The sequence below is a fragment of the Tachyglossus aculeatus genome, chromosome 4 (genome assembly GCF_015852505.1).
Source record: "Tachyglossus aculeatus isolate mTacAcu1 chromosome 4, mTacAcu1.pri, whole genome shotgun sequence".
Taxonomy (NCBI): Eukaryota; Metazoa; Chordata; class Mammalia; order Monotremata; family Tachyglossidae; genus Tachyglossus; species Tachyglossus aculeatus.
The window spans coordinates 2,047,518-2,073,434 of NC_052069.1; the positions used below are offsets into that span (position 1 = coordinate 2,047,518).

The 25,917-nt window shown below is 46.5% G+C and overlaps 1 protein-coding gene across 2 annotated transcripts in view; it reads right to left on the reverse strand.

Moving 5' to 3' along the window:
- The window catches only part of NOP14 (NOP14 nucleolar protein), an 85,413-nt gene that overhangs the window by 48,695 nt on the left and 10,801 nt on the right, over positions 1 to 25,917 (reverse strand). For both annotated transcript variants that reach the window (XM_038745597.1, XM_038745596.1), the window contains exons 2-4: positions 19,862 to 19,996; positions 16,927 to 17,068; positions 38 to 186 (exon numbers count right to left, since the gene is read on the reverse strand). In XM_038745597.1, the coding sequence (XP_038601525.1) occupies positions 38 to 186; positions 16,927 to 17,068; positions 19,862 to 19,996 (426 nt within the window). The remainder of the gene's footprint in view (positions 1 to 37; positions 187 to 16,926; positions 17,069 to 19,861; positions 19,997 to 25,917) is intronic.

A 25,917-nucleotide genomic window follows, 5' to 3' on the forward strand; every position in this document is an offset into this window, starting at 1 on the left:
CACGGGCGTTGTTCTGCGGTCCATCCCAGCGACTCACCTTCTCTTGTTTGGACTTCACGATGAGCTCCTCGATGAGTTCCTTGCGCGACTTGGGTTTCTCCTCCTCCCCGTCGTCGTCTTGCTGTCGGGGGGCTTTCTTGCGGAGGAGCCCCCCGCCCCCTCCGAAGTGGGCGGCGGTTAGCTCGGCTGGAGGCAGAGAGGGTGGAGACACGGCTGACGTGAATCACAAAAGCCCAGTCCACCGCGCTTTGCCGATGTTTTTTCATCATCATCATCATCATCATCAATCGTATTTATTGAGCGCTTACTATGTGCAGCGCACTGTACTAAGCACTTGGGAAGTACAAATTGGCAACGTACAGAGACAGTCCCTACCCAACAGTGGGCTCCCAGTCTAAAAGGGGGAGACAGAGAACAAAACCAAACGTACTAACAGAATAAAATAAATAGAATAGATATGTACAAGTAAAATAAATAGAGTAATAAATATGTACAAACATATATACAGGTGCTGTGGGGAAGGGAAGGAGGTAAGAAGGGGGGGGATGGAGAGGGGGACGAGGGGGAGAGGAAGGAAGGGGCTCAGTCTGGGAATCAATCAATCAATCGTACTTAGTGAGCAAAAACTGTGTGCAGAGCACTTTTCATCATCAATCGTATTGATTGAGCACTTACTATGTGCACAGCACTGTACTAAGCGCTTTTCGGGGCTAAGTCGGGGGAAGGCCGGACTGATACCACAATCGAGGCTTTCCGGCAGGATGGCAGTCACCGCTGAGCTGGTGGGGGCCCAAACCAGCCCCCTACACTGGCTCACCTCCTCCAGGAGGCCTTCCCACACTGAGCCCCCTTTTTTCCTCTCCTCCTCCCCCCCACACAGCACCTGTATATACGTTTGTACAGATTTATTTGACTTGTCCATATTTACTATTCTATTTATTAACGATGTGCATCTAGCTTTATTTCTATTTATTCTGACGACTTGACACCTGTCCACACGTTTTGTTTTGTGGTCTGTCTTCCCCTTCTAGACTGTGAGCCCATTGTTGGGTAGGGACCGTCTCTATATGTTGCCGACTTGTACTTCCCCAGCGCTTAGTACAGTGCTCTGCACACAGTAAGCGCTCAATAAATACGATTGAATGAATGAATTTATTTTGTTAATGATGTGCATCCAGCTTTATTTCTATTTATTCTGACGACTTGACACCTGTCCACACGTTTTGTTTTGTGGTCTGTCTCCCCCTTCTAGACTGTGAGCCCGTTGTTGGGTAGGGACCATCTATGTTGCCGACTTGTACTTCCCAAGCGCTTAGTCCAGTGCTCTGCACACAGTAAGCGCTCAATAAATACGGTTGAATGAATGAATTTATTTTGTTAATGATGTGCATCTAGCTTTATTTCTATTTATACTGACGACACCCGTCCACATGCTTTGTTTTGTGGTCTGTCTCCCCCTTCTAGACTGTGAACCCGCTGTTGGGTAGGGACCGTCTCTCTTGTACTTCCCAAGAGCTTAGTCCAGTGCTCTGCACACAATAAGTGCTCAATAAATACGATTGAATGAATGAATTTATTTTGTTAATGATGTACATCTAGCTTTATTACTATTAATTCTGACGACTTGACTCCTGTCCACATGCTTTGTTTTGTGGTCTGTCTCCCCCTTCTAGACTGTGAGCCCGTTGCTGGGTAGGGACCGTCTCTAGATGTTACCAACTTGTACTTCCCAAGAGCTTAGTCCAGTGCTCTGCACACAGTAAGCGCTCAATAAATACAATTGAATGAATGAATTTATTTTATTAATGATGTGCATCCAGCTTTATTTCTATTTATTCTGACGACTTGACACCTGTCCACGTTTTGTTTTGTTCTCTGTCTCTCCCTTCTAGACTGTGAGCCCATTGTTGGGTAGGGACTGTCTATGTTGCCGACTTATACTTCCCAAGCGCTTAGTCCAGTGCTCTGCACACAGTAAGCGCTCAATAAATACGGTTGAATGAATGAATTTATTTTGTTAACGATGTGCATCTAGCTTTATTTCTATTTATTCTGACGACTTGACCCCTGTCCACGTGTTTTGTTTTGAGGTCTGTCTCCCCCTTCTAGACCGTGAGCCCGTTGTTGGGGAGGGACCGTCTCTATATGTTGCCGACCTGTACCTCCCAAGCGCTCAGTACAGTGCTCTGCACACAGTAAGCGCTCAATAAACACGACTGAATGAATGAATTTACTTTGTTAATGATGTGCATCCAGCTTTATTTCTATTCATAATGACGACTTGACACCTGTCCACACGTTTTGTTTTGTGGTCTGTCTCGCCCTTCTAGACTGTGAGCCTGTTGTTGGGTAAGGACCATCTCTATATGTTGCCAACTTGGACTTCCCAAGCGCTTAGTACAGTGCTCTGCACACAGTAAGCGCTCCATTCATTCATTCGTATTTATTGAGAGCTTACTGTGTGTACTAGGCGCTCAATAAATACCACTGAAAGAATGAACTGGCATTAAATCTCCAGTGGGTTGGACGACCCTCCAGATGTCTAAGGACAAACAGACACACACACACATTCATGAGCACGGAAGGCCTTTATCCTAGGACGCTTTCCAACACCGAGCGAGAGAATTATAAAAATGGGGATTGAGACTGTTAGCCCACTGTGGGACAACCTGATCACCTTGTAACCTCCCCAGCGCTTAGAGCAGTGCTTTGCACCCAGTAGGCGCTTAATAAATGCCATCATTATTATTATTTTTGCTATTAATTAGACTTTTTCGGCTCTACCAATTTGATAAAGATGAGTACAATTTAACCAGTTCAAAACTCCGGGGCCTAAGGAAAAGAAAAGGACCTTTGGGTGGCAGCAATATTCTCCCATTCATTCGTTCATTCAATCGTATTTATTGAGCGCTTACTGTGTGCAGAGCACTGTACTAAGCATTTGGGAGAGTATGATATGGGCAAGTCACTTCACTTCTCTGGGCCTCAGTGACCTCATCTGTAAAATGGGGATTAGGACTGTGAGTCCCCCGTGGGACAACCTCATCATCTGGTAACCTCCCCAGCGCTTAGAACAGTGCTTTGCACATAGTCAGTGCTTAATAAATGCTATCATTATTATTATTATTACAGACATATTCCCTGCCCGCAGTGAGTGTATAGTCTAGAGGGAGAGACAGACATTAGTATAAATAAATGAAATAATAATAATAATAATGGCATTTGTTAAGCGCTTACTCTGTGCAAAGCACTGTTCTAAGCGCTGGGGGGAATACAAGGTGATCAGGTTGTCCCATGTGGGGCTCACAGTCTTCATCCCCGTTTTACAGATGAGGGAACTGAGGCTCAGAGAAGTTAAGTGACTTGCCCAAGGTCACACAGCAGACATGTGGCGGAGCCGGGATTTGAACCCATGACCTCTGACTCCAAAGCCCGGGCTCTTTCCACTGAGCCATGGTGCTTCTCTAAGCACGTGGAAAGTACAATTCAGTTGATTCACTCATCCGATCGTATTTATTGAGCGCTTACTGTGTGCAGAGCACTGTACTAAGCGCTTGGGAAGTACAATTCATTGCGGTCATTCATCCAATCGCATTTAATGAGCGCTTCCTGTGTGCAGAGCACTGTACTAAGCGCTTGGAAAGTACAATTCAGCAATGAAGAGGGACAATCCCCGCCCACAACAGGCTCACAGTCTAGAAGGGGGGAGAGTTAAGAATAATAATAATAATAATAATAATGACATTTATTAAGCGCTTAGTATGTGCAAAGCACCATCCTAAGCGTTGGGCACTGTTCTAAGCGTCACGTGGGACAAAGGAAGGTGCCCAACCTGATTATCTTGTATCTACCCCAGTGCTTAGAACAGTGCCTGGCATCACAGTCTAGAAGGGGGCAGAAATAATAATAATAATAATAATAATAATAATAATAATAATAATGACATTTATTAAGCGATTAGTATGTGCAAAGCACCGTTCTAAGCACTGGGCACTGTTCTAAGCGTCACGTGGGACAAAGGACGGTGCCCAACCTGATTATCTTGTATCTACCCCAGTGCTTAGAACAGTGCCTGGCATCACAGTCTAGAAGGGGGCAGAAATAATAATAATAATAATAATAATAATAACAACATTTATTAAGCGCTTAGTATGTGCAAAGCACTGTTCTAAGCATTGGGCACTGTTCTAAGTGTCATGTGGGGCAAAGGACAGTGCCCAATCTGATTATCTTGTATCTACCCCAGTGCTTAGAACAGTGCCTGGCATCACAGTCTAGAAGGGGGGAGAGATAATAATAATAATAATAATAATAATAATAACATTTATTAAGCGCTTAGTATGTACAAAGCACTGTTCTAAGCATTGGGCACTGTTCTAAGCATCACGTGGGACAAAGGACGGTGCCCAACCTGATTAGCTTGTACCGGCTCAGCGGAAAGAGCCCGGGCTTTGGAGTCAGAGGTCACGGGTTCGAATCCCAGCTCCGTCACATGTCTGCTGTGTGACCTTGGGCAAGGCACTTCACTTCTCTGAGCCTCAGTTACCTCATCTGTAAAATGGGGATGAAGACGGTGAGCCCCCCGTGGGACAACCTGATCATCATCATCACCATCAATCGTATTTATTGAGCGCTTACTATGTGCAGAGCACTGTACTAAGCGCTTGGGAAGTACAAATTGGCAACATATAGAGACAGTCCCTACCCAACAGTGGGCTCACAGTCTAAAAGACTGTGATCACTTTGTATCCTCCCCAGCGCTTAGAACAGTGCTTTGCACATAGTAAGCGCTTAACAAATATCATTATTATTATTATTATTATTATTATTATTATTATTATTATTATTATTACCCCAGTGGGACTGTGAGCCCACTGTTGGGTACGGCCTGTCTCTATATGTTGCCAATTTGTACTTCCCAAGCGCTTAGTACAGTGCTCTGCACACAGTAAGCGCTCAATAAATACGACTGATGATGATTACCCCAGTGCTTAGAACAGTGCCTGGCATCTCGCAAGCGCTTAACAAATACCGTAACAAAATGGGAAAAGTAGCGAGTAAATCCAGCTCTCTCTGCATAAATTCACACATATCAAGGGGACCGCCCTGCACTGAATTTGCCTGCTTTTGCAGAAAATGGAGTGGAAAAAGTGACGATGCCCTCCCAAGACACAAACGAAACCGACCGAATTCTACGTATTTATAAAATTTCAGGGGCAAGAGTCCAAGTTTATATAATTTCCCAGTGGCCAAATGCGAAAATAATTCAAACTGCCATAGTTCACGCCCAAATAACTCGGGAGACATTTCTTCGCTTGCAAAACTTAAACAAAGGGACCATCCCACCGTGGGAGAGACCAGGTCCCTTTGAACAAAAATGGACACGCGAGGCATGACGTCGCCTAAAATTCATTTTAAGGCAGATCGCGGTCCATCCCTGTCACGTCAAGGCCCTACTGTGAGCCCACTGTTGGGTAGGGACCGTCTCTATATGTTGCCAACTTGGACTTCCCAAGCGCTTAGTACAGTGCTCTGCACACAGTAAGCGCTCAATAAATACGATTGATTGATTACTGAGAGCTCACCTCCTCCAGGAGGCCTTCCCACACTGAACCCCCTCCTTCCTCTCCCCCTTCACCCCCCCCACCTTACCTCCTTCCCTTCCCTACAGCACCTGTATATATGTTTGTACGTATTTATTACTCTATTTATTATTTTACTTGTACATATTTATTCTATCGATTTTATTCTGTTAATATGTTTTGTTTCATCCTCCATCTCCCCCTTCTAGACTGTGAGCCCACTGTTGGGTAGGGACCATCTCTATATCTTGCCAACTTGGACTTCCCAAGCGCTTAGTACAGTGCTCTGCACACAGTAAGCGCTCAATAAATACGATTGATTGATTACTGAGAGCTCACCTCCTCCAGGAGGCCTTCCCACACTGAACCCCCTCCTTCCTCTCCCCCATCCCCCCCACCTTACCTCCTTCCCTTCCCTACAGCACCTGTATATATGTTTGTACGTATTTATTACTCTATTTATTGATTTATTTTACTTGTACATATTTATTCTACCGATTTTATTCTGTTAATATGTTTGGTTTTGTTCTCCGCCTCCCCCTTCTAGGCTGTGAGCCCGCTGTTGGGGAGGGGCCGTCTCTACCTGTTGCCAACTTGGGCTTCCCAAGCGCTTAGTACAGTGCTCTGCACACAGTAAGCGCTCAATAAATACGACTGATTGACTGATTACTGAGCGCTCACCTCCTCCAGGAGGCCTTCCCACACTGAACCCCCTCCTTCCTCTCCCCCTTCTCCCTCTCTCCACCCCCCCAACTTTACCTCCTTCCCTTCCCTACAGCACCTGTATATATGTTTGTACGGTTTTATTACTCTATTTATTGATTTATTTTACTTGGACATATTTATTCTATCGATTTTATTCTGTTAATCAATCAATCAATCAATCGTCTTTATTGAGCGCTTACTGTGTGCAGAGCACTGTACTAAGAGCTTGGGAAGTACAAGTTGGCAACACATAGAGACAGTCCCTACCCAACAGTGGGCTCATAGTCTAAAAGGGAATAATAATAATAATAATAATGGCATTTATTAAGCGCTTACTATGTGCAAAGCACTGTTCTAAGTGCTGAGGGGGAATACAAGGTAATCAGGTTGTCCCACATGGGGCTCACAACTTAATCCCCATTTTACAGATGAGGTAACTGAGGCTCAGAGAAGTGAAGTGACTTGCCCAAGGTCACACAGCAGACACGTGGTGGAGCTGGAATTCGAACCCATGGCCTCTGACTCCAAAGTCCGTGCTCTTTCCACTGAGCCTGTCTCCCCCTTCTAGACTGTGAGCCCGCTGTTGGGTAGGGACCGGCTCTAGATGTTGCCAACTTGGACTTCCCAAGCGCTTAGTACAGTGCTCTGCACACAGTAAGCGCTCAATAAATACGATCGAATGAATGAACGTCAAGCTGTTTTTGACTGGCCTTAAAATTTCCAAAGATGCCCGATTTGGGGCTGGACTAAGATTTATATTTTGAAAAGGCAAGGGGAGAGAGGCCATCTCCCCCTTCTAGACTGTGAGCCCGTTGTTGGGTAGGGACCGTCTCTAGATGTTGCCGACTTCCCGAGCGCTTAGTACAGTGCTCTGCACACAGCAAGCGCTCAATAAATATGATTGAATGAATGAATGAATGAATGAATACGATTGAATGAATGAAAATGTAACCTGGATGGGAGAAGAGAAGAAATTGAAAATGTGAGGTGTCCGGCCAAGTGGATAGAAATCGTGTCCGGGGGTCAGAAGGACCTGAGTTCGAGCTCGGGCTCTCCCGCTTGTCTGCTGCGTGACCTTGGGCAGGTCACTTCGCTTCTGCGGGCCTCAGTTACTTCAGCGGTAAACTGAGGATTGAGAGCGTGAGTCCCCACGGGGGACAGAGACTGGGTCCAACCCCATTTGCTTATACCCACCCCAGCGCTTAGCACAGTGCCTGGCACATACTAAGCGCTGAACAAGTGCCATCTTCATCATCATCAATCGTATTTATTGAGCGCTTACTATGTGCAGAGCACTGTACTAAGCGCTTGGGAAGTACAAATTGGCAACATCTAGAGACAGTCCTTACCCAACAGTGGGCTCACAGTCGAAAAGGGGGAGACAGAGATCCTGCCCCTGATGGAAGGCAACAAATAATAATATAATAATAATAATAATAATAATAATAGTAGAAGCGGCATGGCTCAGTGGAAAGAGCCCAGGCTTTGGAGTCAGAGGTCATGGGTTCAAATCCCGGCTCCACCACTTAGCTGTGTGACTTTGGGCAAGTCACGTCACTTCTCCGGGCCTCGGTTATCTCATCTGTCAAATGGGGATGAAGACTGCGAGCCCCCCCGTGGGACAACCTGATCACCTTGAAACCGCCCCAGCGCTTAGAACAGTGCTTTGCACATAGTAAGGGCTTAATAAATTAAGCTTAATAATGATGGTACTTGTTAAGCGCTCTCAATATTTTAAGTGCTGGAGAGATACAAGCTAATCTGGTTGGAGACATGGGACTCGCAGTCTTAACCCCATTTTCCATTCATTCATTCATTCATTCAATTGTATTTATTGAGCGCTTACTGTGTGCAGAGCATTGTACTAGGCGCTTGGGAAGTCCAAGTTGGCAACATCTAGAGACGGTCCCTACCCAACAGCGGGCTCACAGTCTAGAAGTTCAGATAAGGTACTTGAGGCCCAGAGGAAGTGAAATTCATTCATTTGTGGCTCAGTGGAAAGAGCCCGGGCTTTGGAGTCAGAGGTCATGGGTTCGAATACCGACTCCACCACATGTCTGCTGCGTGATCTTGGGCAAGTCACTTAACTTCTCTGGGCCTCAGTTACCTCATCTGTAAAATGGGGATTGAGACTGTGAGCCCCCCGTGGGACAACCTGATAACCCTGTATCCTCCCCAGCGCTTAGAACAGTGCTTTGCACATAGTAAGCGCTTAACAAATGCCAATTATTATTATTATTATTATTATTATTGAGCGCCTACTGTGTGCAGAGCACTGTACTAAGCGCTTGGGAAGTACAAGTTGGCAACATATAGAGACAGTCCCTACCCAACAACGGGCTCGCAGTCTAGAAGTCCAGATAAGGTACTTGAGGCCCAGAGGAAGTGAAATTCATTCATTCATTCATTCATTCATTCAATCATATTTATTGAGCGCCTACTGTGTGCAGAGCACTGTACTAAGCGCTTGGGAAGTCCAAGCTGGCAACATATAGAGACGGTCCCTACCCAACAGCGGGCTCGCAGTCTAGAAGTCCAGATAAGATGCTTGAGGCCCAGAGGAAGCGAAATGACTTGCCCAGGGACACACAGCAACCAAGTGGCTCAGTGGAAAGAGCCCGGGCTTTGGAGTCAGAGGTCATTGGTTCAAATCCTGGCTCCGCCACTTGTCAGCTGGGTGACTTTGGGCAAGTCGCTTCACTTCTCTGGGCCTCAGTTACCTCATCTGTAAAATGGGGATGAAGACTGTGAGCCCCCCGTGGGACAATCTGATCACCTTGTAACCTCCCCAGCGCTTAGAACAGTGCTTTGCACATAGTAAGTGCTTAATAAATGCCATCATTATTATTACTAAGCGCTTGGGAAGTCCAAGGTGGCAACATATGGAGACGGTCCCTACCCAACAGCGGGCTCACAGTCTAGAAGTCCAGATAAGGTACTTGAAGCCCAGAGGAAGTGAAATTCATTCAATCAATCAATCAATCGTATTTATTGAGTGCCTACTGTGTGCAGAGCACTGTACTAAGCACTTGGGAAGTCTAAGTCGGCAACATATAGAAATAGTCCCTACCCAACAACGGGCTCGCAGTCTAGAAGTCCAGATAAGGTACTTGAGGCCCAGAGGAAGTGAAATTCATTCATTCAATCGCATTTATTGAGCGCTTACTGTGTGCAGAGCACTGTACTAAGCGCTTGGGAAGTACAAGTCGGCAACATATAGAGACAGTCCCTACCCAACAACGGGCTCACAGTCTAGAAGTCCAGATAAGGTACTTGAGGCCCAGAGGAAGCGAAATGACTTGCCCAGGGTCACACAGCAACCAAGTGGCTCAGTGGAAAGAGCCCGGGCTTTGGAGTCAGAGGTCATTAGTTCAAATCCTGGCTCCGCCACTTGTCAGCTGGGTGACTTTGGGCAAGTCACTTCACTTCTCTGGGCCTCAGTTACCTCATCTGTAAAATGGGGATGAAGACTGTGAGCCCCCCGTGGGACAATCTGATCACCTTGCAAACTCCCCAGCGCTTAGAACAGTGCTTTGCACATAGTAAGCGCTTAATAAATGCCATTATTATTATTATTAAGTGGCAGGGCCAGGATTCGAACCCAGGTCCTTCTGAATCCCCGGCCCTAACCATTAGGCCACACCCCCGTCCCTCTAGCGGGAGGGGCTCCCCCAGCCCCCCCACCACAGACAGTCACGCCGATTGGCCAAACGCGCGGCAGAAAGGAAGGAATTTTGTTTTTCTCCTTCCACTACGTGATCGGAGACAACGGAAAGTTTACGGGAAACCTGGAAGCAAGTCATCTCTCAGTCCCCCTCAACGACCGCGACGCATCTGGCAATCTCACTGAAAAAAAATGCGTCCTAAATCATGCCTTCTACCTCCCCTTAAATGCAACAGCTGGCTTGCGATCACGCGTTGCTTTAATTCTTCGTGGTTTTTCCAATGGCCTCTCCAAATATTGGAGGGCAGTTACACGCACCGTATTTATTTGTCGTCCGCTGGAGGAAAAAATGACAAATGCTTTGCTTCGATCGTCTAGTTTGGGCCTCCAAACTAAAGAGGAGCCAAATCGGCCCGATGGCGCCCGACGAGCGACAAAAACTCGGAGCGATCTAACGGGACGTTACTGGGATTTCACAGTCCGGTGCCCGGTGACCTACCCAATAATGACAATAATAATAATAATAATAATGGCATTTATTAAGCGCTTACTATGTTGCCAATTTGTACTTCCCAAGCGCTTAGTACAGTGCTCTGCACATAGTAAGCGCTCAATACAATTGATGATGTGCAAAGCACTGTTCTATGCGCTGGGGAGGTTACAAGGTGATCAGGTTGTCCCACGGGGGGCTCACAGTCTTCATCCCCATTTTACAGATGAGGGATTAAGGGAGGGAACTGAGGCCCAGAGAAGTGAAGTGACTTGCCAAAGTCACCCAGCTGACAAGTGGCGGAGCCGGGATTTGAACCCACGACCTCTGGCTCCAAAGCCCGGGCTCTTTCCGCTGAGCCACGCTGTTTCTCATAGAGACGGTCCCTACCCAACGGCGGGCTCACAGTCTAGAAGTCCAGATAAGGTACTTGAGGCCCAGAGGAATAATAATGATAATAATGATGGCATTTATTAAGCGCTTACTATGTGCAAAGCACTGTTCGAAGCGCTAGAGAGGTCACAAGATGATCAGGTTGCCCCACGGGGGGCTCACAGTCTTAATTCCCATTTTACAGCTGAAGTAACTGAGGCACAGAGAAGTTAAGCGACTTGCCCAAAGTCACCCAGCTGACAAGTGGCGGAGCCGGGATTTGAACCCATGACCTCTGACTCCAAAGCCCAGGCTCCTTCCCCTCAGCCACGCTGCTTCTCATAGAGACGGTCCCTACCCAACGGCAGGCTCACAGTCTAGAAGTCCAGATTAGGTACTTGAGGCCCAGAGGAATAATAATGACAATAATGATGGCATTTATTAAGCGCTTACTATGTGCAAAGCACTGTTCTAAGCGCTGGGGAGGTTACAAGATGATCAGGTTGCCCCACGGGGGGGGCTCACAGTCTTCATCCCCATTTTACAGATGAGGTAACTGAGGCCCAGAGAAGTAAAGTGACTTGCCCAAAGTCACCCAGCTGACAAGTGGCGGAGCCGAGATTCAAACCCATGACCTCTGACTCCAATGCCCGGGCTCTTTCCCCTGAGCCACGCTGCTTCTCATAGAGACGGTCCCTACCCAACGGCGGGCTCACAGTCTAGAAGTCCAGATAAGGTACTTGAGGCACAGGGGAATAATAATAATAATAATGATGGCATTTATTAAGCGCTTACTATGTGCAAAGCACTGTTCTAAGCGCTGGAGAGGTTACAAGATGATCAGGTTGCCCCACGGGGGGCTCACAGTCTTAATCCCCATTTTACAGCTGAGGTAACTGAGGCACAGAGAAGTGAAGTGATTTGCCCAAAGTCACCCAGCTGACAAGTGGCGGAGCCAGGATTTGAACCCATGACCTCTGACTCCAAAGCCCGGGCTCTTTCCGCTGAGCCACGCTGCTTCTCATAGAGACGGTCCCTACCCAACAGTGGGCTCACAGTCTAGAAGTCCAGATAAGGTACTTGAGGCCCACAGGAATAATACTAATAATGATGATGGCATTTATTAAGCGCTTACTATGTGCCAAGCACTGTTCTAAGCGCTGGGGAGGTTACTAGGTGATCAGGTTGCCCCACGGGGGGCTCACAGTCTTAATCCCCATTTTACAGATGAGGCAACTGAGGTCCAGAGAAGTGAAGTGACTTGCCCAAAGTCACCCAGCTGACAAGTGGCGGAGCCGGGATTTGAACCCACGACCTCTGACTCCAAAGCCTGGGCTCTTTCCACTGAGCCACGCTGCTTCTCAACGAGACGGTCCCTACCCAACGGCGGGCTCACAGCCTAGAAGTCCAGATAAGGTACTTGAGGCCCAGAGGAATAATAATAATCAATCAATCAATCGTATTTATTGAGCGCTTACTGAGTGCAGAGCACTGTACTAAGCGCTTGGGAAGTCCAAGTTGGCAACATATGGAGACGGTCCCTACCCAACAGCGGGCTCACAGTCTAGAAGTCCAGATAAGGTACTTGAGGTCTCCCCCTTTGAGACTGTGAGCCCACTGTTGGGTAGGGACTGTCTCCAGAAGTTGCCAACTTGTACTTCCCAAACGCTTAGTACAGTGCTCTGCACACAGTAAGCGCTCAATAAATACGATCGATGATGATGATGATGATGATGATATGACTTGTCCAGGGTCACCGGGCAACAAGACCCTCGGCTCTAGAGTTCACCCTCAGCCCGACTGTTCCTCAGGAGCCCCTTGTCTGCAGAGACTTGGCATTGCTCCGGTGGGCATTCAGAACCCTCCGAGGAATAATAATAATAATAATAATAATGATGATAATAATAATAATAATATCAATAATTACGGTATTCGTTAAGCGCTTACTATGTTCCGGGCACTGCTCTGAGCGCCGGAGCGGACACGAGCAAATCGGGTTGGCCACAGTTCCTTGTCCCACGGCGGGCTCACGGCCTTAATCCCCATTTTGCCGCTGAGGGGACTACAAGTGACTTGCCCAAGGTCACACGGCAGAGAAGCGGTGGAGCCGGGATTAGAACCCATGACCTTCGGCCTCCCAATCAATCAATCAATCGTACTTATTGAGCGCTTACTGTGTGCAGAGCACTGTACTAAGCGCTTGGGAAGTCCAAGTTGGCAACATATAGAGACGGTCCCTACCCAACAGTGGGCTCACAATCAATCAATCACTCGTACTTATTGAGCGCTTACTGTGTGCAGAGCACTGTACTAAGCGCTTGGGAAGTCCAAGTTGGCAACATATAGAGACGGTCCCCACCCAACAGTGGGCTCACAATCAATCAATCGTACTTATTGAGCGCTTACTGTGTGCAGCACTGTACTACGCGCTTGGGAAGTCCAAGTTGGCAACATATAGAGACGGTCCCTACCCAACAGTGGGCTCACAATCAATCAATCGTATTTATTGAGCGCTTACTGTGTGCAGAGCACTGTACTAAGCGCTTGGGAAGTCCAAGTTGGCAACATATAGAGACGGTCCCCACCCAACAGTGGGCTCACAATCAATCAATCATACTTATTGAGCGCTTACTGTGTGCAGAGCACTGTACTAAGCGCTTGGGAAGTCCAAGTTGGCAACATACTTCAGGCTGCTTCTCAAGGGGGAAAACGGGTGATTCCCCGTCGGTCACGCCAGGAAACCAGAGCCCGAGGTCATCATCATCATCATCAATCGTATTTATTGAGCGCTTACTATGTGCAGAGCACTGTACTAAGCGCTTGGGAAGTACAAATTGGCAACATACAGAGACAGTCCCTACCCAACAGTGGGCTCACAGTCTAAAAAGTGGGCTCACAGTCTAAAATTGAGACTGCTGTTGGGTAGGGACCATCTCTATATGTTGCCAACTTGGACTTCCCAAGCGCTTAGTACAGTGCTCTGCACACAGTAAGCGCTCAATAAATATGATTGATTGATAGAAACAGCGCAGGTTTGGGAGTCAGAGGTCGTGGGTTCTAATCCCAGCTCCGCCGCTTGTCAGCTGTGTGACTCTGGGCAAGTCACTTCACTTCTCTGGGCCTCAGTTCCCTCACCTGCAAAATGGGGATCAAGACTGTGAGCCCCAAAGGGGGACAACTTAATACCCTTGTCTCTATCCCAGCACTCACAACAGTGCTTGAAGCAGCGTGGCTCAGTGGAAAGAGCCCGGGCTTGGGAGTCAGAGGTCGTGGGTTCAAATCCCGACTCTGCCAATTGTCAGCTGTGTGACTTCGGGCAAGTCACTTCAATTCTCTGGGCCTCAGTTACCTCATCTGGAAAATGGGGATTAAGACTGTGAACCCCACGTGGGACAACCTGATAATAATAATGATAATAATGGTTTTTATTAAGTGCTTACTATGTGCAAAGCACTGTTTTAAGCGCTGGGGAGGTTACAAGGTGATCACGTTGTCCCTCACAGTCTTAATCCCCCATTTTACAGATTGAGGTAACTGAGGCCCAGAGAAGTGAAGTGACTTGCCCAAAGTCACACAGCTGACAGTTGGCAGGGCTGGGATTTGAACCCACGACCTCTGACTCCAAAGCCCGGGCTCTTTCCACTGAGCCACGCTGCTTCTCTGATTATCTTGTATCCTCCACAGCACTTAGAATGGTGCTTTGCACATAGTAAGTGCTTAACAAATGCCACCATAATTATTATTAGCAACATTACTATTATTGTTATTCATTCATTCATTCAATCAATCGTATTTATTGAGCGCTTACTGTGTGCAGAGCACCGTACTAAGCGCTTGGGAAGTACAAGTTCATTCATTCATTCAATCCTATTTATTGAGCGCTTACTGTATGCAGAGCACTGTACTAAGGGCTTGGGAAGTACAAGTTCATTCATTCATTCAATCATATTTATGGAGCACTTACTGTGTGCAGAGCACTGTACTAAGCGCTTGGGAAGTACAAGTTGGCAACATATAGAGACAGTCCCTACTCAACAGGGGGCTCACAGTCTAGAAATCCGCTTGGCCAATTAGGACCCTTGGACTGATGACTTAGAAGCGCTTAGAACAGTGCTTTGCACATAGTAAGCGCTTAACAAATGCCATCATTATTATTAAGACTGTGACTAGATGCTGGGTTTATCGGACAATTGACATTGGCTGGGCCCCAGATTCATTCATTCATTCATTCATTCATTCATTCAATCGTATTTATTGAGCGCTTACTGTGTGCAGAGCACTGTACTAAGCACTTGGGAAGTACAAGTTGGCAACATATAGAGACGGTCCCTACCCAATCTATCAATCAATCAATCGTATTTATTGAGCGCTTACTGTGTGCAGAGCACTGTACTAAGCGCTTGGGAAGTCCAAGTCGGCAACACACAGAGATGGTCCCTACCCAACAACGGGCTCATAGTCTAGAAGGGGGAGACAGACAACAAAACAAAACATAGTAACACAGTAAAATAGAATACGTACAAATAAAATAAATGGAGTAATAAATACATACAAACATATATACATATATACAGGTGCTGTGGAGAGGGGAAGGAGGTAAGGCGGGGGGGATGGAGAGGGGGAAGAGGGGGAGAGGAAAGAGGGGGCTGATCGATCACCTTGTAACTTCCGCAGTGCTTAGAACAGTGCTTTGCACATAGTCAAGCGCTTAATTCATTCATTCATTCAATCGCATTTATTGAGCGCTTACTGTGTGCAGAGCACTGTACTAAGAGCTTGGGAAGTTCAAGTTGGCAACATAGAGAGACAGTCCCTACCCAACAGCGGGCTCACAGTCTAGAAGGGGGAGACAGACAACAAAATAAAACATAAATAATAATAAATAAATAATAAATGCCATCATTATTATTATTATAGTAAGAGCTCAATAAATACGAATTGAATGAATGAATGAAGTGGCGGAGCCAGGATTTGAACCCGTGACCTCCGACTCCAAAGCCCGGGCTCTTTCCATTCATACATTCATTCAATCGTATTTATTCAGTCATTCATTCATTCAACCATATTTATTGAGCGTTTACTGTGTGCAGAGCACTGTACTAAGCGCTCGGGAAGTCCAAATTGGCAGCATATAGAGACGGTCCCTACCCAACAGTGGGCTCACAGTCTAGAAGGGGGAGACAGACAACGAAACAAAACATATTAACAAAATAAAATAAGCAGAATGAATATGTACAAGTAAAATAAATAAATAGAGTAATAAATACGTACAAACACACACATTATATATTTAGACGGTGAGCCCACGGTTGGGTAGGGACCGTCTCTATATGTTGCCAACTTGGACTTCCCAAGTGCTTAGTCCAGTGCTCTGCACACAGTCAGCGCTCAATAAAGACGACTGACTGATTGACTGATTGATTATATATCATCATCATCATCAATCGTATTTATTGAGCACTTACTATGTGCAGAGCACATATATATATATATATATATATACCCGCATATATATACCAGTGGTCTCACTGAGCGCTTACTGTGTGCAGAGCACTGTACTAAGCGCCTGGGAGAGGATAGTACAACACAGAGCCACTTTCCCTGACCACAATGAGCTGCTGCTTCTCATCGAGTCACAGAGGTTCAAGATTGACCTCATCATCATCATCATCAATCGTATTTACTGAGCGCTTACTATGTGCAGAGCACTGTACTAAGCGCTTGGGAAGTACAAATTGGCAACACATAGAGACAGTCCCTACCCAACAGTGGGCTCACAGTCTAAAAGGGGGAGACAGAGAACAAAACCAAACATACCAACAAAATAAAATAAATAGGATAGCTATGTACAAGTAAAATAAATTAATAGAGTAAAAATATGTACAGCCATATATCCATCTATACAGGTGCTGTGGGGAAGGGAAGGAGGTAAGATGGGGGGGATGGAGAGGGGGACGAGGGGGAGAGGAAGGAACGGGCTCAGTCTGGGAAGGCCTCCTGGAGGAGGTGAGCTCTCAGCAGGGCCTGAGGAGGGTTTAATCACCGAGGGATGAAGTCAAATAGCGAATTTTGGCAGAAGGCTAAAAAAACCCCAAAAAACCCCCTTTTCTTACCTGATAAAAGTCCTCTTTCTTCAGAGTCACTGTCACTGTCGACTACGTCGTTAAGCTTTTCGATATCTGCCAGAGATTGGCCATAATGAGTCAGCTCCTCATCCTCGTTGAGGTTGTAGATGCTTTTCTTCCCGTGATTCCGCTGCGGGAGAAAAAGAAAATCGGGGTTTCGGCTACGCCTTCATCAGCGCACGCTGGTGTCTAGTCTGTTACATTTAATGTATATATGTTTGTACATATTTATTACTCTATTTATTTATTTTACTTGTACCTATCTATCCTATTTATTTTATTTTGTTAGTATGTTTGGTTTTGTTCTCTGTCTCCCCCTTTTAGACTGTGAGCCCACTGTTGGGTAGGGACCGTCTCCATATGTTGCCAATTTGGACTTCCCAAGCGCTTAGTACAGTGCTCTGCACATAGTAAGCGCTCAATAAATACGATTGATGATGATGATGATTTTATGAAGATGATGACGATGGGAATTTGTTAAGCGCTTCCCCTGAGCCATGCGCTGATCTTCTTACGGAGAAGCGGCGTGGCTCTGTGGAAAGAGCCCGGGCTTTGGAGTCAGAGGTCGTGGGTTCAAATCCTGGCTCCGCCAACTGTCAGCTGTGGGACTTTGGGCAAGTCGCTTTACTTCTCTGTGTGCCTACTTATTTTATTTTGTGAGTATGTTTGGTTTTGTTCTCTGTCTCCCCCTTTTAGACTGTGAGCCCACTGTTGGGTAGGGACTGTCTCTATATGTTGCCAATCTGTACTTCCCAAGCGCTTAGTACAGTGCTCTGCACATAGTAAGCGCTCAATAAATACGATTGATGATGATGATGCCTCAGTTCCCTCATCTGGAAAATGGGGATGAAAACTGTGAGCCTCCCGTGGGACAACCTGATCACCTTGTAACCTCCCCAGTGCTTAGAACAGTTCTTTGCACGTAGTAAGCGCTTAACAAATACCACCATTATTATTATTATTATCTAAGTACTGGGGTAGATGCAAGGTAATCAGGTTGTCCCACGTGGGGCTCTCAGTCCTGATCCCCATTTGACAGATGAGGGAACTGAGGCACAGGGAAGTTAAGTGGCTTGTCCAGGGTCACACAGCAGACAATAATAATAATAATAATGGCATTTATTAAGCGCTTACTCTGTGCAAAGCACTGTTCTAAGCGCTGGGGAGGTTACAAGGTGATCAGGTTGTCCCTCGGGGGGCTCACAGTCTTCATCCCCGTTTTCCAGATGAGGGAACTGAGGTGCAGAGAAGTGAAGTGACTTGCCCAAAGTCACACAGCTGACAACTGAGGGAGCTGGGGTTTGAATAATAATAATAATGACGGCATTTGTTAAGCGCTTACTATGTGCAGAGCACTGTTCTAAGCGCTGGGGGGGATGCAAGGTGATCAAGTTGTCCCATGTGGGGCTCACAGTCTTAATCCCCATTTTACAGATGAGGTAACCGAGGCTCAGAGAATTTAAGTGACGTACCCAAGGTCACACAGTAGACATGTGACAGAGCCCGGATTCGAACCCATGACATCTGACTCCAAAGCCCGGCCTCTTTCCACTAAGCCATGCTGCTTCTTTGACTCCAAAACTCGGGCTCTTTCCACTGAGCCACGCTGCTTACTGTGTGCACAGCACTGTACTAAGCGCTTGCTCTGTACTAAGTGCTTGGACTCTGAGTGCCCCCCAAATTAGCTTGGTTGCTCCTTGGCTTTACCTTGGCAGTCGACTATTCGTTCGTTCATTCATTCAATGGTATTTATTGAGCGCTTCCTGTATGGAGGGCACTGCATTCATTTAATTCATTCGACCACATTTATTATCAATAATGGCATTTATTAAGCCCTTACTATGTGCAAAGCACTGTTCTAAGTGCTGGGGAGGTTACAAGGTGATCAGTTTGTCTCACGGGGGGCTCACAGTCTTCACCCCCATTTTCCAGATGAGGGAACTGAGGCCCAGAGAAGTGAAATGACTTGCCCAAAGTCACACAGCTGACAAGTGGAGGAGCCGGGGTTTGAACCCATGAAGTCTGACTCCAAAGCCTGGGCTCTTTCCACTGAGCCACGCTGCTTCTTTAATACCATTATTATTGTATATATGTTTGTACATATTTATTACTCTATTTCTTTATTTTACTTGTCCATATCTATTCTATTTATTTTATTTTGTTAGTATGTTTGGTTTTGTTCTCTGTCTCCCCCTTTTAGACTGTGAGCCCACTGTTGGGTAGGGACCGTCTCTGTGTGTTGCCAATTTGTACTTCCCAAGCGCTCAGTACAGTGCTCTGCACATAGTAAGCGCTCAATAAATACGATTGATGAGGATGATGATTGTAAATAATGTAAATCATAAATAAATAATACTGTAAATCATAATAAATAATAACGTAAATAATGAAATAAATAGCAATAATGTAAATACTAAAAATACTATCACTATTATTACTGCTGTTATCTCCTCTTGCTGGCAACTGTCCCTTTAATTATACAGACTGAGCTCTCCATGAGGGATAGGGACTTTGTCTAATTCCTAGCGCTTAGTACAGTGCTGGGCACACAGTAAGCGCTTAACACTACCATGAGCCCCCCGTGGGACAACCTGATCACCTTGTAACCTCCTCAGCGCTTAGAACAGTGCCTGGCACACAGTTAAGCGCTTAATAAATGCCATTATTATTATTATTATTAGCACCACCGCCGCCGCCAGAATGGTAAAAAGTATTCCTGGCCAGGTGTGGGCACCAACTTTTGCCCACGAAAGATGAAGTCAGCCCGGTTCTGGTCAGCACTGTACTTCCCAAGCGCTTAGTACAGTGCTCTGCACACAGTAAGCGCTCAATAAATACGACCAATTGATTGTAGAAAGTTTCCCCCGTTCCGAACTTGAACTGATACACCCCGGACCCCCCGCCACGGAGCTGTCTTCCATACCTGTCGTTCGAGAGCGAACCTCTTCATCATTTTCTCCTCGGGGTTTATTCTGGCGTCGTACTCCCCGAAACGTTTGTCGCTAAATACGTTGGACTTGTCCCTTTCTCTGTATTCCTTCAGCAGAGTCTGTGTACGCTGAAAAAAGACAGTAAAACAAAATTCCAAATTAAAATAAAACTAAAATGAACCCCCGGGGAACCCCTCTCAGTGAAGGATGCCCCCTTAACCGGAATTCGGCCCGGCTGACTCCGTAGGGTGTCTCCGCATTCATTCATTCCACCGTATTTTTTTTGAATGGCGTTTATTAAGCGCTTACTATGTGCGAAGCACTGTTCTAAGTGCTGGGGAGGTTCCAAGGTGATCAGGTTGTTCCACGGGGGGCTCACAGTCTTCATCCCCATTTTACAGATGAGGGAACTGAGGCCCAGAGAAGTGACAATTGGTGGAGCCGGGATTTGAACCCCTGGCCTCTGACTCCAAATAATAGTAATGATGGCATTTATTAAGCGCTTACTATGTGCAAAGCACTGGTCTAAGCGCTGGGGAGGTTACAAGGTGATCAGGTTGTCCCACGGGGGGCTCAGTCTTCATCCCCATTTTACAGATGAGGGAACTGAGGCACAGAGAAGTGACAATTGGTGGAGCCGGGATTTGAACCCCAGACCTCTGACTCCAACTAATAATAATAATAATAATGATGGCATTTATTAAGCACTTACTATGTGCAAAGCACTGTTCTAAGCACAGGGGAGGTTACAAGGTGATGAGGTTGTCCCATGGGGGTCTCATAGTCTTCATCCCCATTTTACAAATGAGGGAACTGAGGCACAGAGAAGTCAAGTGACTTGCCCAAAGTCACACAGCTGACAATTGGCGGAGCCGGGATTTGAACCCCTGACCTCTGACTCCAAATAATAATAATAATGATGGCATTTATTAAGCACTTACTATGTGCAAAGCACTTTTCTAAGCGCTGGGGAGGCTACAAGGTGATCAGGTTGTCCCACGGGGGAGGCTCACAGTCTTAATCCCCATTTTACAGATGAGGGAACTGAGGCCCAGAGAAGTGAAGTGACTTGCCCAAAGTCACACAAATACGACTGAATGAATGAATGAAAGTGGTTTGGAAGTGAAGTGACTTGCCCAAAGTCACACAAATATGATTGAATGAATGAATGAATGAATGAATGAATGAAAGTGGTTTGGGGCTGGGAACGGGGAAGGAAAAAAAGGGAGCAAGTCAGGGCGACGCGGGAGTAGGAGACAACGAAAAGGGGTGGCTAGTCAGGGAAGGCTTCTTGGAGGAGATGGGCCTTCAATATTCAATATATATATATTCAATATATAAGTTTGTACGGATTTATTACTCTATTTCTTTTATTTGTACATATTTAGTCTATTTCATTTTGTCAATATGTTTGGTTTTGTTCTCTGTCTCCCCCTTCTAGACTGTGAGCCTGCTGTTGGGTAGGGACCGTCTCTATATGTTGCCAACTTGGACTTCCCAAGCGCTTAGTACAGTGCTCTGCACACAGTAAGCGCTCAACAAATACGATTGAATGAATGAATGAATGAATGAATGAATGAAAGTGGTTTGGGGCTGGGAACGGGGAAGAAAAAAGGGAGCAAGTCAGGGCGACGAAGAAGGGATTGGGAGAAGACGAAAATGGGTGGCTAGTCAGGGAAGACTTCTTGGAGGAGATGGGCCTTCAATATTCTATATATATATATTCAATATATATGTTTGTACGGATTTATTACTCTATTTATTTCTTTTATTTGTACATATTTAGTCTATTCATTTTATCTTGTTAATAATGTTTTCTTTTGTTCTCTGTCTCCCCCTTCTAGACTGTGAGCCCGCTGTTGGGTAGGGACCGTCTCTATCTGTTGCCAACTTGGACTTCCCAAGCGCTTAGTACAGTGCTCTGCACACAGTAAGCGCTCAATACGACTGAATGAATGAACAAGGCTTTACCGGGGGAAGAGAGTAACGGTCTGTCGGATGCTGTTAAGAGACAGTCCCGATCAACCCACCATTGTCCGCTGGCTATCTCGGAATAACCTGAGGATTTATTTTTCCCCCTCTCTGGTTTCTGTTCGTTGTGGGGAAGCGAGGGGGCTGGAGGGATGGGAAAGGAGGAAAACCGGAGCGGCCAACCCAAACAGACGGACCCTGCTTTTTCAGCTGGGTTCCCATCTAGTAACGTGTTTGCGTTAACCTCGGCTTTATTTGGAGAAATGGAAGCAGTTCGGATCCCCGCCGTGATAGGGGCAGAGGGGGTTTATTTTCCGTGAGCTGTCGCAGTCCGGCTGCATTTTCAATGACACCTTTATGGAAGCGCTCGCCAAACGCACACCGGACGTCGACTATTTTGGAGTTCGGCCGCGACGTTGGGAAGGGGAGGAGGGGAAGTAAAGGCTTTAAAACACCCAATCCTGAAGGTGGTTGCAAAGTACGCAACCATCTCATGTTTTAAACGACTCCAGGGGGTTCACAGGCTCTCTTCCTTCCCCAGAAATGTTCCGACGCGACGATCTTTCTGGATCCTTGAGGCTTTTTCCCGGGCCTGCCCCACAGCGGAGCTCCCGGCGAGTGGGAAATCCGTCTCGCTGGAGTTTCAACTCCTCTCTTGTCCCTACCGCCAGGGCAGAGTTGGCTAGAAGGCGGGCCACGGAATAATAATAACGATAACGACGGCACTTATTAAGCGCTTACTATGTGCAAAGCACTGTTCTAAGCGCTGGGGAGGTTACAAGGTGATCAGGCTCCAGGTCTCTTTCAGGTTCATTTTCCAGAGGAGGTACCACGGGGGGCTCCCAGTCTTCACCCCCATTTTCCAGGTGAGGGAACTGAGGCCCGGAGAAGGGAAGTGACTGGACCAAGGTCACCCAGCTGACGAGTGGTGGAGCCGGGATTTGAACCCACGACCTCTGACTCCAAAGCCGGGGCTCTTTCCCCTGAGCCACGCCGCTTCAGGAAGGAGCCTGAAGAGTTGGGAGTTGGTCGGAAATGCTCCCCCTGAACCTGCCGCTCTCTTCCCGCTTCCACGTTTCCCCGTCTAGACTGTGAGCTCGCTGAGGGCAGGGAATGTGCTTTTTTTTTAATGACACTTATTAAGCGCTTACTATGTGCAAAGCACTGTCCTAAGCGCTGGGGAGTTTACAAGGTGATCAGGTTGTCCCACACGGGGCTCACGGTCTTAATCCCCATTTTACAGATGAGGTAACGGAGGCCCAGAGAAGTGAAGTGACTTGCCCAAAGTCACACAGCCGACAAGTGGCGGAGCCGGGATTTGAACCCATGACCTCTGACTCCAAAGCCCGGGCTCTTTCCACTGGGCCATGCTGCTTCCCTGTTCCATTTGTTGTTGTACCAGGCGCTCAATAAATACGATTTGATGAATCGTATATATATATGTATATATACGAACCTGTACATACGTATATGTCTGTACATATTTATTACTCTATTTATTTATTTATTTTACTTGTACATTTCTATTTATTTTATTTTGCTAGTATGTTTGGTTTTGTTCTCTGTCTCCCCCTTTCAGACTGTGAGCCCACTGTTGGGTAGGGACCGTCTCTATATGTTGCCAACTTGTACTTCCCAAGCGCTTAGTACAGTGCTCTGCACACAGTAAGCGCTCAATAAATACGATTGATTGAATGATTGAATGTGATGGTTTCCCATCAGCCTCGTTTGCCTGCCCGGGCCCCAACCATGCCGAGACGTTTCCAGAATCACCAGCGCTGGCTCAATCATTCCACTTCAGATTTTCTTATCACTGCACAATTTGCTCTTTTCTACTGACACGAGCAGCCCCCATTCATTCAATCGTATTTACTGAGCGCTTACTGTGTGCAGAGCACTGTACTAAGCGCTTGGGAAGTACACGTTGGCAACATAGAGACGGTCCCTACCCTCAAATGCTTTGCAACGAAGACCGGCCGCCGGTTCTGAAATCCCACCACCTCCAGGAGCCTATCTTTGATTCATTTTTCTTCATCCCAACTCTCTTCTCAGCACTCACACACCAAAACCTTCGTACACTTCGTTCATTCATTTCATTCAATCGTATTTATTGAGCGCTTACTGTGTGCAGAGCACTGTACTAAGCGCCTGGGAAGTCCAAGTTGGCAACATCTAGAGACGGTCCCTACCCAACAGCGGGCTCACAGTCTAGAAGGGGGAGACAGACAACAAAACAAAACACATTAACAAAATAAAATAAATAGAATAGTAAATATGTACAAGTAAAATAGAGTAATAAATCCGTACAAACATATATACAGGTGCTGTGGGGAAGGGAAGGAGGTAAGGCGGGGGGGATGGACCCCAGGGCCGAGGATGCCTATAAATGATGATGATGATGATGATGATGGTGGCATTTATTAAGCGCTTACTATGTGCAAAGCACTGTTCTAAGCGCTGGGGAGGTTACAAGGAGATCAGGTTGTCCCACGGGGGGGCTCCCAGTCTTCATCCCCATTTTCCAGATGAGGGAACTGAGGCCCGGAGAAGTGAAGTGACTTGCCCAGAGTCACCCAGCTGACAAGTGGCAGAGCCGGCATTCGAACCCATGACCCCTGACTCCAAAGCCCGGGCTCTTTCCACTGAGCCAAGCTGCTTCTCTATAAATGGAACAGAAAGAAGGAGCTGTTGGGCCAAGTTCAAAATCCCGGGATATTTTCCTCGCTCTCCTTTCCCACGACTGCAGCCTGACCTCTAGAGCGGTCCCTCCTTTACTCCGTCAAAGTCATCAGCATCATTAATTGTATTTATTGAGCGCTTACTGTGTGCAGAGCACTGTACTAAGCGCTTGGGAAGTACAAGTTGGCAACATATAGAGACGGTCCCTGCCCAACAGTGGTCCATCTCCGGGATTCGAGAGTTTCGTGGAAATCTCTGTCCATGGAGGAATGAGTGGGGTCGCTGACTGGGACCCAAACTGCTTTCTAGAGAAGGGGATGGAGCAAGGCTTGGGGATCTGAAGGTCAGACGGTCGTGGGTTCGAATCCCAGCTCCGCCACTTCATCATCATCAATCGTATTTATTGAGCGCTTACTATGTGCAGAGCACTGTACTAAGCGCTTGGGAAGTACAAATTGGCAACATATAGAGACAGTCCCTACGCAACAGCGGGCTCACAGTCTAAAAGGGGGAGACAGAGAACAAAACCAAACATACTAACAAAATAAAATAAATAGAATAGATATGTACAAGTAAAATAAATAAATAAATAGAGTAATAAATATGTACAAACGTATATACATATATACAGGTGCTGTGGGGAAGGGAAGGAGGTAAGGTGGGGGGCCACTTGTCTGCTCTCCCCGTCATCCCCCTCTCCATCCCCTTCATCTTACCTCCTTCCCTTCCCCACAGCACCTGTATATATGTTTGTACATATTTATTACTCTATTTATTGATTGATTTTCCTTGTACATATCTATTCCATTTATTTTATTTTGTTAGTATGTTTGGTTTTGTTCTCTGTCTCCCCCCTTTTAGACTGTAAGCCCACTGTTGGGTATGGACGGTCTCTAGATGTTGCCAACATGGACTTCCCAAGCGCTTAGTCCAGTGCTCTGCACACAGTAAGCGCTCAATAAATACAATTGATTGATTGATTGATTGACCGTGGGCAAGTCACTTCATTTCTCTGGGCCTCATCAGTAATAATCATAATGATGATGGCATTTATTAAGCGCTTACTATGTGCAAAGCACTGCTCTAAGCGCTGGGGAGGTTACAAGGTTGCCCCACGGGGGGCTCACAGTCTTAATCCCCATTTGACAGATGAGGTACTGAGGCTCTGCACACAGTAAGTGCTCAATAAATACTACTGATTGATTGATTGACCGTGAGCAAGTCACTTCATTTCTCTGGGCCTCATAAGTAATAATAATAATAATGATGGCATTTATTGAGCTCTTACTATGTGCAAAGCACTGTTCTAAGCGCTAGGGAGGTTACAAGGTGATCAGGTTGCCCCACGGGGGTCTCACAGTCTTAATCCCCATTTGACGGATGCGGTACTGAGGCACAG